This window comes from Glycine max, chromosome 20 (genome assembly GCF_000004515.6).
Source record: "Glycine max cultivar Williams 82 chromosome 20, Glycine_max_v4.0, whole genome shotgun sequence".
Classification (NCBI taxonomy): Eukaryota; Viridiplantae; Streptophyta; class Magnoliopsida; order Fabales; family Fabaceae; genus Glycine; species Glycine max.
In genome coordinates, this window is record NC_038256.2 from 17,527,537 (window position 1) to 17,542,004 (window position 14,468).

The 14,468-nt window shown below is 29.5% G+C and overlaps 2 protein-coding genes across 2 annotated transcripts; one reads left to right on the top strand and one right to left on the bottom strand.

Annotated features, from left to right (window-relative positions):
• Positions 1–1,615: 1,615 nt before the first annotated feature.
• LOC100815225 (classical arabinogalactan protein 9-like) lies at positions 1,616–1,948 on the bottom strand. Its single transcript, XM_006606703.1, has one exon. It carries the CDS (start codon positions 1,946–1,948, stop codon positions 1,616–1,618), a length of 333 nt encoding a protein of 110 aa, XP_006606766.1.
• A 541-nt stretch (positions 1,949–2,489) lies between these two features.
• LOC100781341 (thymidine kinase a) lies at positions 2,490–6,343 on the top strand. Its single transcript, XM_003555620.5, has 4 exons — positions 2,490–2,665; positions 2,817–2,961; positions 4,393–4,514; positions 5,712–6,343. Exons 1-4 carry the CDS (start codon positions 2,514–2,516, stop codon positions 5,974–5,976), a joined length of 684 nt encoding a protein of 227 aa, XP_003555668.1. The 5' UTR covers positions 2,490–2,513; the 3' UTR covers positions 5,977–6,343.
• Positions 6,344–14,468: the final 8,125 nt, after the last annotated feature.

Sequence of the window (14,468 nt, forward strand, 5' to 3'; positions counted from 1 at the left end):
TAAGTACTTCGAAGCGGTCAAGCAAAAGTTGCAGGCTATCAAACAATGGTCCCCGGACGAAATTAAAGTATGACAGTCATGACTTTTCAAAGTGTTTTCTGAAGTATCGTTACTGGTAATCGATTACAAACATTTGGTAATCAATTACAGGATTTAAAATTCAAATTTCAAAACCCTTTTGAAAAACTCATTTGAAATCTTGTCTTTGATAATCGATTACAATATCTGGTAATCGATTACCAATGCCTTTGAGTTGTTGAAAATATTTTGTTTGTGGCCAAAACTGAACCACGAGTGAGATTCTTTTAACAAATAAACTAAGGCCTTATATTTTTCTTAATCTTGTTTGTTTGACCTTGAATTAATCTTGAAGCAATCTCTGTTTGCTTAACTTTGAATGTTTGTTGAAGCAATCTTATTTGATTATACTTTTGGTATCATCAAATATCTATCTTCATACATTTACAAAGACTTATTAAATCTACACCGTTGATATTTTTTTATTCATAGAAATTAAATACATTACTATGGAATGTACAACACTTACACATCATGCTCAACAAACTGAGACCGTTGCTATATATTAATCCTATGATTTATAATATCTTAATAAATACGACAAATTTAATATATTTAATTATAATTAATTAGTTATCTTTAATTAATAAATTAGATTATTTGATTGATTTGATTTTTTCAAATTAATTATTTATTAAAATTATTAACTGCTATATATTTATACAATTTTTTTCATGCAATAAAGTATATATTTATGGCTATTTATTATTTTCATAATATAACAATAGTTTATTTCTGAATCGTTTAAAAAAAATACACTTACTAGAAAATAGAAAAAATAAATGTATAATTAATTATGATTTAAATTTATTTATAAATTTTATTATCATGTATTATTTATTTTATATATTTTATTGTAAAAATATTATGTAGTATTTTCTTTTTAACCTATATTAACTGTGAAAAATGTATATCATAAGTAGAAAAAATATAGTCTTTATTATGGGTAGTATTTGTAGAAAATATTATTTTGTTAATAATTTTTATAAACCATTAAAAAATCAATCAAATAATCTAATTGATTAATTATAATTAGGTAATTGATAGTGATAAAATATGTTAAAATTATCATATTTATTAAGATATTATAAATGATAGAATTAACATATATTTATAGTGTAGATTTGGTATAAGTATTTTATACTTACATCATGTGTTAACAGATCTTAATATATATTTAATTAAGTTATTGATATATATTAATGATGACCGAACAATATTCAGCAAAAAAAAATGATGACCATAACAACAAAACATTTACCCCGTGTTTGGATGAGATATTTAAATAAGGTAATTCATTTTTTTAGTGAATTTAAAATACTCCTATCATAATTTACTTGTTTGGATATAGGAATTCAAAAAATTTAAAATGACATCATTTTTTAAAAGAATCTTAATAGATTAAAATGATAGGAATTGAAATTCCACCATAGTAAGAATTTGAATTTTCCTAATCTCACATTGTACCATAGGCCCCTTCGTTTTCTCTATCACACCTTTTTTTTAGGAGACGAAGCATTTTTGCTTGACCCGGAGCTCATATCGGAGGAGTGGGAGGGTCAAGCAATGCCGACGACGATGCTAGTGCAGTGTGCTTCTTATTCTTCTTCGTCTTCTTCTTCAACTTGGGAGTGGGGACCTCAGCGCTGGGTGCTACCACGGGTGTCGGAGTTGTCGGTACCAGTGCAGGGGGAGAGCTCACCGGAACAGGCGATGGTGGAGAACTCATTGGATCTGGCACTGGCGGCAAGCTCACAGGTGTCACAGCAGGAGGTGTAGCCGTAGGAGGAGTGGCCGCGGGAGGTGTTGCCACCGGAGGAGTGATTGCTGGAGCTGGAGCAGCAGCTTTAAACGGAGGAGATGCTACCATGGGAGATGGAACGAGAGGGGTTGCGGTTGCAACATTGGGGATGAAGATGGAGAAGATGAAGTGGGAGAAGCAACAAGCACAGTTGATTTTGGTTTAGAAGGGGTTCTAGCCGGGGATGCTATCAACACTTTTTTTTAAAAAAAAAAATAAATATTTAGAAATGAAAAATTTAAATTTCATTGAAATTGAATTATTTTATTCAAACAAGAAAATTAAAATATAAGAAACTAAATTACTTCATCCAAACAAAATATTTACAAAATGAAAGAAATTTAAATTAAGACAATTAAAATATTGTATATTTGAATTTCCTAAAAAAAAATTTAAATCCTTCATCTAAACACAATGTTAAACTATATGTGTAAAGCGTACAAATATATTTTTTCATATATCCGTTTCCCACCAATTTAGAATTCGAATCGTATCCCATGTGTCTAAAAGTCTCAATTTTCCCTCCACAATTTAAATGTCCCTCTAAACCAAATCAAATCAAAGCTACGCTCCTAATCTCAAAATCCCTCTATAAATATTGAATGAATGCCTTCCCTTTTTCTCATACCAAACTATGGCTTCTTCTTCTCCTTCGTCCCTCTCACTGGACACTGCCAAAGACCTTTCCCACTCGTTTAGTGAGGTTCATGTCATCATCGGTCCCATGTTCGCTGGCAAGACAACTGCCCTTCTTCGTCGCATCAAATCCGAACTCAACGCTGCCAAGTAATCTTTTCAATTCCCACATTTTTCTTTCTTTCTTTGATTCTGAAATTTTGTTTTGTTCTTGCCATATTATTATTATTATTATTATTATTATTATTATTATTATTATTATTATTATTATTATTATTATTTGTGTTTTGTTGTTGCCAAGTAATGTGGCGTTGTTAAAATCGAGCAAGGATACAAGATATGCAATTGACTCGGTTGTGACGCACGATGGGATTAAATTTCCTTGTTGGGCGTTACCGGATCTGTTGTCGTTCAGAGAAAAATACGGAGAGGATGCTTATCAAAAGGTACTTTTGATGTTCTTTGTTTTTTTTTTTTTAAAACTTAATTATATTTTTTATTCTTAACTTTTTAAATTCTGATAAATTTTATCCTAATATTTTAATTTGATGCATTTTATTTTAATTTTTAAGAATTTTGTGAATTTTACTTTTTATCAATTTATTACTAACATAATTCTACTTTTTGTCTTAAGTTATTATTTTTTGAAAAAATATGTACTTTTTATCTTAAATTGTTATTTTCTGACAAATTTGTCTTTTTAGTTTTATTTTTGGACAAATTTTATCCTTAATTTTTTTAATAAATTCTATCTTCAATTTTTGTGTTTTGATATATAATAGAGGATAAAATTCCTAAATTCCTTAAAAGTTGGTAAAATGTGTTCAATTTAAAAGTTAGAGATAAAATTCATAAAAATTAAAAAATTAGAAATAAAAAACATAATTAAACCTTTTGATTATTTGACATTTTGAAGAGGAAATGGACCGAGAGTAGCACTGTTTTGTTTACTGGTTTTAAAAACAGTTTTTGGTTTACTAAAAGTTGTTTGTCCTTGAGTATGTTGTGTTTGGCCCTTGAACAGATCTGGTTCTTGGTTTTTTTAAAAATATGTTTTTCAAATAAAAAATTAATTTATTTTAAATAAGAAATTGATGTTGATTAGTATAAAATTATTTTAGAAAATAGTTTTTAAAACAAAAAAAAGGTGAAATGAGAATCAAACAGGTCATTGATTGTTTATTGTTTTTGAAAGTAAATTTTTGTTTCCTAAACTTTAATATATTTTTACTCTTATAGGTCTGTTCTTTGAACACTTAATAAAGCACTTGAAAAAGCAGAGAAAGAGCACGACAACATTTTTTTAAATGAATTTTAGAAATGAGAAATTGATTGTTGAGTACTATGCAATGAATTTTAGATGAGAAATCGATTGCTGAGTTTTAAAATAAAATTATAGCAAAACAAAATTGAGAAGGGAATCAAACAACCCTCACAGTCATAAATTGGCTGCAAACCCATTCCTTTGGGTCTTTGTTAACACCACAACATTCTATTTGATGGTAAGACAGGATCAAAATTCAGTAGTTATAGTTAATGTTTTAACTTTTGTGTGTGGTTGTAATTGTAATTTTGTTGCACTTCGTAGTATGGTTTAAAATTTCAGATAAATATAGTTGAATTGGCTGCAAATCGTTGTAATTGTATTTTTTTATAGACGAATTTTAGTCATTAATTATTAAATTTTTTTGTTGGTAAAAAATCAAATTTGTGATTTTTTTTTTCTTCTTTCTCTTTTTAATGCCAACCTTATAAGTTATAACTCCGAAATTGTTGTCTTGATATTAGGGCTGCAATTGTGATTACAGTTCACTTCTCAAAATATTTAGTACTTTGACTAGGTAGTTTATGTATGTGTTTCACTGCTTTGGATGCAGTTGGATGTGATTGGCATAGACGAGGCTCAGTTTTTTGTAGATCTATACGAGTTTTGCTGCAAGGCTGCTGATGAAGATGGCAAAACCGTAATTGTTGCAGGCCTGGATGGTGAGTACTTAAGGTAGTGCTATATTGTATTATTGAGACTTAAAATAAAAATGGCTTAATTATAAAATTTGTTTTTTTTTATTTTGTCAATTTCATTAAATTAATCTTTTATTTTTTTAATTCATTATTTGAATCTTCTTATATTTTAAAATTTATTATTTTGATTGATCGACTAGAAACATGATATTTAAAATGAATAATAAATTTCTTTATCATTACATTTATATGATTACTTTTAATACAAAATATAGTATTAATATAAGTTTTATAGGTAAATAATTTAAATTCAAATTTTATTTTTTTAATTTATTTTATTTTTGTAATCTTATATATTATTTTTTAAAATATAATATATAAAGATTAAATTTTATTTCTGTATAAATTAAAATATATATATATATATATATATATTATATAAGTTTTATTTTTATTTTATATATTATATTTTTACAATCTTATATACTTTTATCAAACTATTCAAAACTTATTTTATATAGAAAATATATACTATAAATTTATCTTTAATGTATATTTTTTTATATAAATTATAATTTCATATTTTTTTATATATTTTTATATTTTTTATATAGAAAATATTGTTATTAAATTACAAGTATTATTTTAAAAAATAAATATAATATATAAAATAAAAATAAAATTTATATATATATATATATATATTTTAATTTATGTGAAAATAAAATTTAATCTTGTATATTATATTTTTTAAAATAATATATAATATTATAAAAATATAATAAACTAAAAAAGAATAAAATTTAAATTTTAAATTCTTTTTTATAAAACTTATATTAATATTATATTTTACATTAAATATTTAAATAAACATTAAGTATAGTGATAAAAGAATATATTTTTTACTTTAACGATCATTATTTTAATTTTTTTTTCAAGTATTTTTTTAAATTCTTATTTTTTAAGAAAATATTAATCAATTTTTTAGTCTAATCAATGTTTAAGATTTAATCATTAATGGTTACTCAATGGTTAAAATTAACTCCAAAAATTAACATAATATATCTTAAAATATAGAAAAACTTAAACAGTAAATTAAAAAATAAGGATACCGAATTGATGAAATAGATAAAAATATTAACAAATGTTAGTAGGTACAAAAGCTCAAACTACCTTGGTTTAGTATTTGGTTTTTCCTCGAATGCTTATTTCTCCAGCTTACCCCTTTGTACAGGAGAAGCTTTGGCTCAGTCCTTCACATAATTCCACTTGCTGAATCAGTGACCAAACTAACAGCACGTTGTGAACTGTGTGGCAAACGTGCTTTTTTCACCTTGAGGAAGACAGAGCAGAGAGAGACTGAACTAATTGGTGGAGCTGATGTGTATATGCCGGTTTGTCGCCTTCACTACATCAACAGCCAAGTTGCTGAGAGGAGTGTTCTCGAATCTGAAAATGAGAAAACTGATTCCCTTCTTGAGGCAGCTACAGATGTTTAAGGGTTATTGGGAAATTGGCTTGTATGTGGCCTATCATGCCTTTGTTCGACTGAGACAGGCATAAATGAATCTAACTTAATCTATTAGTTTTTAGAGTTTAATATATAAGTATTAATACGGTAAAATAGTTTTATATTTTTATTTAATAATAAATTACTGTTTAAATTATTTTAAAATTTAGTAAATTAATTATTTTTTATAAGTTGTGATTCGATGATTTTGTAATTTTTTGCATTATTAATGTACAATTTTTTTTTTCTTGTTTTCATCACCCTTTTGTATACGTACTTGAGTTTGTTAATGCTCATTTGCTATGTTACATGTTTTTCCTTGGTGCCTTGTAGAAAAATTCGATGACTCTATTGTCTATCCTTTCTTTGACGTATCCATCCACTTGAAGTCAGGAAACTGCTGAACAATATTTAAAAGCGAGTCAAAAACAGTTGTTAAAATATTTTTTTTAATTGGTTTATGAATTTCTTTCAATTTCAGACTTAAATTATTCAAGATTTCATAAAGTTATTTTAAAATTTAGTTGTTAAAAGTTGAAACATAAATTAAAAATAGTATATATAAATGAATTTAAAAGATACGAAAATTTGAAAATTTATTACATAAATATGAATTAATATTTATCAATATTGAAATGATGAGATCTAAGTTACCCAAAAAATCATAAGATCTATAATTAATTAATTAATTAATTAGTATTAAAACACAAATTTTATTATCGTTCATAAAATATATTTTGAAGTAATAAAAATGGTTTAACGAGATTATGAAAAAAAAATGTAAATTTTAATGTTATATATGTAGTATTTTTGTAAATATATAAATAAAAATAATTTTCCTTTCTGTAATATTAATATTAACTTTTAAATATCACTAATTTCTTTTGTAGACAACTTCCACACTTGTATGAGTCTAAATGATAAAGAGCGTGTATTGTATGAGTCTAAAATATCACTAAAAATTTTAAAAGTTTATTTGCATACACATTTATACTTCTATATATTTTAGAATATACTAGTATAATATAAATAAACTCGTGTATTGGATGAGTCAAAAAAATAGTATATAATAAATTACACTCATACTCTTATGTTTTTTATAAATTGGTTTTGATGATCATCGACTAATGGTGTGGTGGTTGATGATGTTACAAGTATGAGTGTTAAAGTAAACTCAAATCTAATGAGTTAACTCGACTCACTACACGTCTGTGCCGAAAAAAATAAAAATTTCATTTACTAAGAAAAAATGAAATCAACTCACTTAACCCATATGCTAAGTGGGTCTGAGCTAGGTTGAATCAAATTGGTCCACTTAATCCACTTAAGTCATTGTTTAGTAATTTCAATTATGTATGTTGTCTTTGACAATTTGGTATTTTTAATTCTAAGAGTATAATGTTGTTGAACTATGATTGATGTTTGGATTTAAGACTTTGGTGTTTTAAGACTTATGATTGGTATTTTATGTATTTGAGAATTGAGACATTGGACTGGTTATTTTCTTGGTTATATCAGGTATTTGAATGGTTATTTAAGACATTTGTTTGTTATTTGCATTTGTATTTAAATCATTGGAATGTCTTTGGTTAAAAAAAATATATTTTAAAAATAACAAAAATATTTTTAATTTATTTAAATGTCATTTTTTCATATTTTTTTATTATACAAAATTTGGTGAGCCACCCAACTTAACCTGAGAATCCACCTAACTCACCAACTTGTGGTGGATTGGGCCAGGTTGGTATTTTCGCGGCTCATTTAAAAGTTAGTTGAGCTAGCTCAACCAGTTTAAGTCTCAACTCATGGTGAGCCAACCTGTGTGAGTCGGACTGTCCCGTTTTGACACCCCTAGTTACAAGGGAGTAAAAGTAATATCATAAAACATGAGCGTGAATGTAATTTACTCTTCTTATTGTGAACACAAGTCATCCATTATTAAGTTGAAAGACTTTTAATTATTTTAATTAGATGCAAATAAATACAAATAGTTAACTAAAATCACGATCGGATACATCATTCAAGAAATGACATTTAAGACTTCATTTATTATTTTTTTGTCTAAGATTCGTTTTGCAAAATCATTCTCCTAGGATTTATCGAATCCCATGAAGAATAAATGAAGCTCAAGTTTTAAAAGTGTCAAACAACATCAAAAGACGTGCTCTGTTGTGACAGACCTGCTCTGCCCAAAGAGAAGTGGTTTTCTATTGAAGTGTTCTATACAAAAGCTTTTTGGCTACAATGAGTCTAGGCCACTCTTGACATTACACTTAATCTTCCCTTGGGATTAAGAAGTATTTTTTGTCACTAAGCCACTCATGGCTTTCACAAATAGCATATGTTTGATAGAAAAATTATTCTAATCACTCAATGAGTGTTTACACAATAAGCTTGAATACAATGAAACTCGATAACTTAGCAATACTAAGATTTACTCAATTCGCTCAAGTTTCCTTCGTCCAATGGACTGACAACGTTACAATACTTTTTCATTTTGTTTCAAAATATTTTCTTATTTTTCGACAACCTTAACACGAGCATCTTTAGGCTTTATATAGATTTCGAAGCTTTGATCCATTGAGAGATCCCAACTAGTCGTTGTCTAATAGCTTTGGCGCTTGACACGAGGTCGCTACTATGCAAAGATATCTTCAGAGATGTACATTTTTTCAGTGTCGCCTAGTGCTCAGAGCTGACTTTTCAGTGTGTGCTAAAGACGAGACATTTTAAATCTTTCCTTTTGTGTGCTAAAGCACGAGTTTCTTACTGATTTTGTGAACGTTACTTTCTTGTGATTGTTTTTAGTTCTTGAGGATTGAGTAACTATTCTATTGCTTTTTGCATTTCAAGCCAAGTGCAAAAGCACTTGTCTTCTCAAGGTTGGACATAGAAGCATTATCATCCAATGACTAGTACTTTGCCTATCGTCCAAAACCCTTTTGTTCATGCTTTTCTGCTTGTACCTCATAGAGATAAAATAATTGATGACTTAAGCATGAAAGATTAGTACATAAAATCTATACTTTGTTAAGATCAAAACCTTAGGGATATAATTGTTTGGTACAGTCCAATGTGACTTGGATGCAACTAGACTCAATAATCTCTTTTTTTTTATGATGACAAACAATATAAACTTTGATACTTAACTTGATAAGATAAGTAGATTAAGATCAGAGTATCAGAGAAAAACTTTGATACTAGCCTTACTTTCTTCCCAGTTATCAAGCCATGTTCACCTAGCTTATTTTTGAAAACCCATTTTGTACCTATAATGTTTGTCTTACTAGGCCTAGGTACTAGTTCCCAAACTTCATTTCTCTTAAATTGATTAAGTTCATCATGCATAGCCATAACCCAATGTTCATTGACAACCGCCTTTTCAATAGTTGAAGGTTTTACCATAGACACAAATGCATAAAATTCACAAAATAGATTTAGTGAGTGTCGACTAGAAACACCATTTGCAGTATCACCTATGATGTTGTCAATAGAAAGGTCCTTAGGTGTTTTCCACTTGTTGGATCAAGTGGCCTCAGAATAATTAAGAAGGGGGGGTTGAATTAATTATTAATGTGTCTTGACTAATTAAAAATTTATCCTTCTTAATGTTACTAGATTCAATTAGGCTTTACTACTAAGTTATGAGAAAGTAAAAAACAAAAACAATAACTTAGACAATAGTAAAGCGAAAATAAAAAGTGCACAACGAAAAGATAAAGAGTGTAGGGAAGAAGAAGACAAATACAAGATTTATACTAGTTCGGTCACAATCTGTGCCTACGTCCAGTCCCCAAGCAACCACCGGTTCTTAAGATTTTCAATAACCTTGTAAAATCCTTTACAAGCAAAGATCCACAAGGGATGTACCCTCCCTTGTTCTCTTTGAACAACCAAGTGGATGTACCCTCCACTTGAACTGATCCACAAGAGATGTACCCTCTCTTGTTCTCAGTAAAACAACCCAAGTAGATGTACCCTCTACTTGTACCACAAAGGATGTACCCTCCAGTGTGTTAAGACAAAGAATTCTTAGGCGGTTAGTCCTTTGCATTCTCTGTAAGGGGGATACAAAAGATATCTCAGGCGGTTAGTCCTTTGAAATCTTTTGTATAAAGGAAAAGGGAAAAATATATCTTAGACGGTTAGTCCTTTGAAATCTTTTATAAGAAACAAAAGATATCTCAGACAGTTAGTCCTTTGAAATCTTTTGTCAAGAGAGAGAAGGGAAGAAGAAGAAGAATAACACAAGTTTTTTGTCAATGAACTTTTCTTGAAAGAGAAAGTATTGAACAAAAACTTTTTGAAAGATGAAGAGAAATGAATGAAAGAATTATGTTATGCATTCTTTGAAATTCATGCCATGGTCACATATTTATAGTCATTTGATGACTCAAGTTAAAAGTTGTGACTCTTGACAATTTCTTCAAAACTAGTCACTTCAAGAGTTGTGACTTTTGTGAAAATTAGTCATTTAAAAGTTGTGACTCTTTTTGAAAACTAGTCACTTAAAAGTTGTGACTCTTAAAAAATCTTCAGAAAACTAGTCACTTTAAGAATTGTGACTTTTGGTAATTTATTTTTCAAAGTAAGTCACTGGTAATCGATTATACATCAACAGATGTGACTCTTCATGTTTAAATTTGAAAATCAAATCATTTAGAAACACTGGTAATCGATTACAAGTATTGTGTAATCGATTACACAAGTTTGAAATGATTTGAAAATGTTTTATCACAAGTTGTGACTCTTCGAAATTTGAAATCTAACATTTTAAAACATTGGTAATCGATTACAACTTTGTAAATCAGTTTGAAAACAATGTTGGCTACTAGTAATCGATTACTATCTTCTGGTAATCGATTACCAGAGAGTAAAACTCTTTGGTAAAATTTTCTTTTGAAAAATTCTTTTGAACAAAATTGAGTTGTTCAATAGTTTTTGAAAAACTCTTTTAATACTTATCTTGATTAAGTCTTCTCTCGATTCTTGAATCTTGAGTCTTGATTCTTTACTTGAATCTTGAATCTTGATCTTGATTCTTGAAACTTGCTTGACTCTTGATTCTTTGGCATCATCAAAATAATCTTGGAAGGCATTGCTTCCACACCACTCCTTAGGAAGATTGTTGTGTTATAATGAGTGTCCTTCAAGAGGGTTATTGTTCACTACCTTTTCTCTTGTAGGAGAAGATTCCTTAGACTTCCTACATCATCATTATCATCATAAAGAAGTACTTTTCCCAATCTTTGGGACATAGTTTCATAAAAAAAAAACTGCATGCATAAACTCTTCTATTCTTAGTGTACATTTCTTAAAGACTTCATATGCTTTTCTATTTGTAAAATAACCCAAAAATAGACCTTCATCCGCCTTTGAATCAACTTTCCTAAGTAACTCCTTACCATTATTCAAAACAAAACACTTACTACAAAAAACTTTGAGATGTGACACATTTAGTTTTCTACCCTTGTATATTTCATAAGGGGCTAATTTAAAAATGGGTCTAATCATCACACTATTGAGTACATAGCAAGTTGTGCTAACAGCATCAACCCAAAAGTATTTAGGCAGATTATTCTCGTTAAGCATGGTCCTTGCTAGTTCCTCAAGGGACCTATTTTTCCTCTCCACAACACTATTTTGTTGTGTTGTTCTTGGAGCAGAAAAGTTATGATTAATGCCATTTTTTGTCACAAAACAACTCAAAGTCCTCAATTTGAAATTATTGTCCATGGTCATTTCTCAAACTTTTAATTTTGAAATCCTTTTCATTTTGAATAGGCAAAATGCAAAATTGGTCCCCCACTTTATCTCCATTTACGGATTTGGTCCCCCTATAATTTAATTCACAAATTTGGTCCCCAGTTTTATAAATCCCTGCAAAATTAGTCCTGAAAGCCCGATTTGGACGTTGACCGTTAACCTCAGACGTTGACTGCCACATGTCAATGACACGTGTCAGCGTCTGAGTGGTTCCCTGTAAAAGCTTCATTTTTTGTAGGTAAAATTGCACTTTTGGTCCCCCAGTTTTACTCCAATTTCGATTTTGATCCCCCTATAGTTTAATTCACACATTTAGTCCCCCAGTTTTATAAATCCATTTATAAATTGTTCCTGCAAAATTGGTCTTTTGAATGGTTTAGCTACTGGTGCTAGAGACATGGTAGGTCTTGATAAATCTCGCACTTTTTTTTTTATCGCAAGTTTTTCACTCACTTGGAACCCAGAGAAAAATCACTCTTTGTCTCTCTCCCACTTCCGGGGTTGTTCAACTTGGGAAAGTGGCGCATGAATCCCAACCTGGGTCAGAAATTTTCAGATCTCTTACTTTAAGATGTTTTGTAATAACCCCCTATTTTTTTTTCTTTTTTTGCTCCCCCATGCGGTATTATGTGTATACGATTGCTTAAGTGGCCTATGTATGACAATGGTATTTTTGTTTGAAATTTGAAATACAACTTCTCGAGTAATAAAATTTGGCTGAATTTATAAAGGAATTTATAAAACTGAGGGACCAAATGTGCGAATTAAATTATAAGGGGACCAAAATCGAAATTGGAGTAAAACTGAGGGACCAAAAGTACAACTTTACCTACAAAAAATGAAGCCTTTACAGGAAACCACTCAGACATTGACACATGGCATTGACACGTGACAGTCAACGTCTGAGGTTAACAATCAACATCCAAATCGAGCTTCCTGGACCAATTTTGCAGGGATTTATAAAATTGGGGGACCAAATTTGTGAATTAAATTATAGGGGGACCAAATCCGAAATTGGAGATAAATTGGGGGACCAAAAGTGCAATTTTGCCTTTTGAATAAGCTTGGCAAGTTTTTGAAAAGCTTTAGAAGCAATACTTTTAGAAGATAAGAATAAAGTCCAGGTATATCTAGAGTAATCATCTACAGTAACCAAAGCATAGTAATTCCCTCCAATGCTCATGGTTCTAGAAGGACCAAAAAGATCTAAATGTAAAAGTTTGAGCACTCTAGAGGTAGAAACAACATTTTTAGATTTGAAAGATGCTCTAGTTCGATTTCCCTTTGGACATGCCTTACATAATCCATCCTTCTCAAATTTGAGCTTTAGGAGTCCTCTAACTAACTCCTTAGAGACTAGCTTATTTAGATGATTCATGTGGATATGAGCTATTCTCCTATGCCAAAGCCAAGAGAGATCATCATTACTTATTAAACAAGATATGTTTGAGTGAGATACACTTTCTACATTAAGCATATAGGTATTGCCAATACGACTACCAACAAACTTAATGCTATTTGAAATCGATTTAGTTATTGTGCACCACTCTCAGTTAAAAATGATTTTAAGACCCTTATCACATAGTTAGCTTATGCTCAACAAGTTATGTTTCAACCCTTCCACATATAAGAAATTCTCTATGGAAATAGTTAAGGAATTACCAAATATTACCTACACCAAGAATTCTCCCTTTCTTGTTATCACTATAGGTTACAATCCTACTACTTTAGCCTTTAGAGACAAACTTTGACTTGTCTCCAATTATATGCCCTGAGCAGCCACTATCAACATACAAATATTGTTTATCCGTTGCTAGGCACACCTACAAAACATATTTAAAAAGGTAGATTTAAGTACCTAAGTTGCATTGGGTCCTTTTTAGTTTTCATAAGAATAAGAGTACACAACACAAACAACAAACAAGTTCATACCCCAGTCTTGATAGGACGAACTGCTCTAACACCACCATTGTAACACCTTAAAGTCTTTTTCCAAAATTTTGTTTCAAAAACTATTCAAATAATAGATATGTATCATATTATGTGCATAACCCTCATTATGCATACATCACACAAAACAAACATTCATACACACATAGAGAGACGAGGCTCGAGCCTATGTATTACTCTTAGGGAACCATTCTAGGCCCCTCAAGTGATAGAAATCACTGTCACCCAATTCAACCAAAAATTCGACAACATGACAATTATATTTACAACATCCCAAAATTTATAACAAGTAATTTGTCGAGGGTCAGACTCCCCTAGACCCAATCCACAACGCCTACCGATAAAATGACAATATACAGATATATATCAGAATATAAATTTGCATGAAACATATATAATTGCTAGAGTTCACACTCTATCGGTCTTATCATTCAACAATAATAATATACAAGCTTTCTGAAAATGTATCAGCAAAAAAATCATTACAATTTCAAAGCATGCATCAGTCATCAGAGTTTGCAGTTTATCTCAACAATCATATATAACAATTAAATCAACAGTTACAAAAATAAATAATTCTAAGGTAACTTTATCTAGATGCATGGTTTCCAATGTTAAGCTGTCTATTGTCTCAAATCACTTTGTCGCTCAATTTTACAAAGTTCTGCTCCAACTTATTCTTAGTGTTTCTGGGTGCTCCAGGAATCGGTTTCTCACTGCCAGGTTATTTTCGAGACAAATTTTATCTAATAATATGTTCTAAAA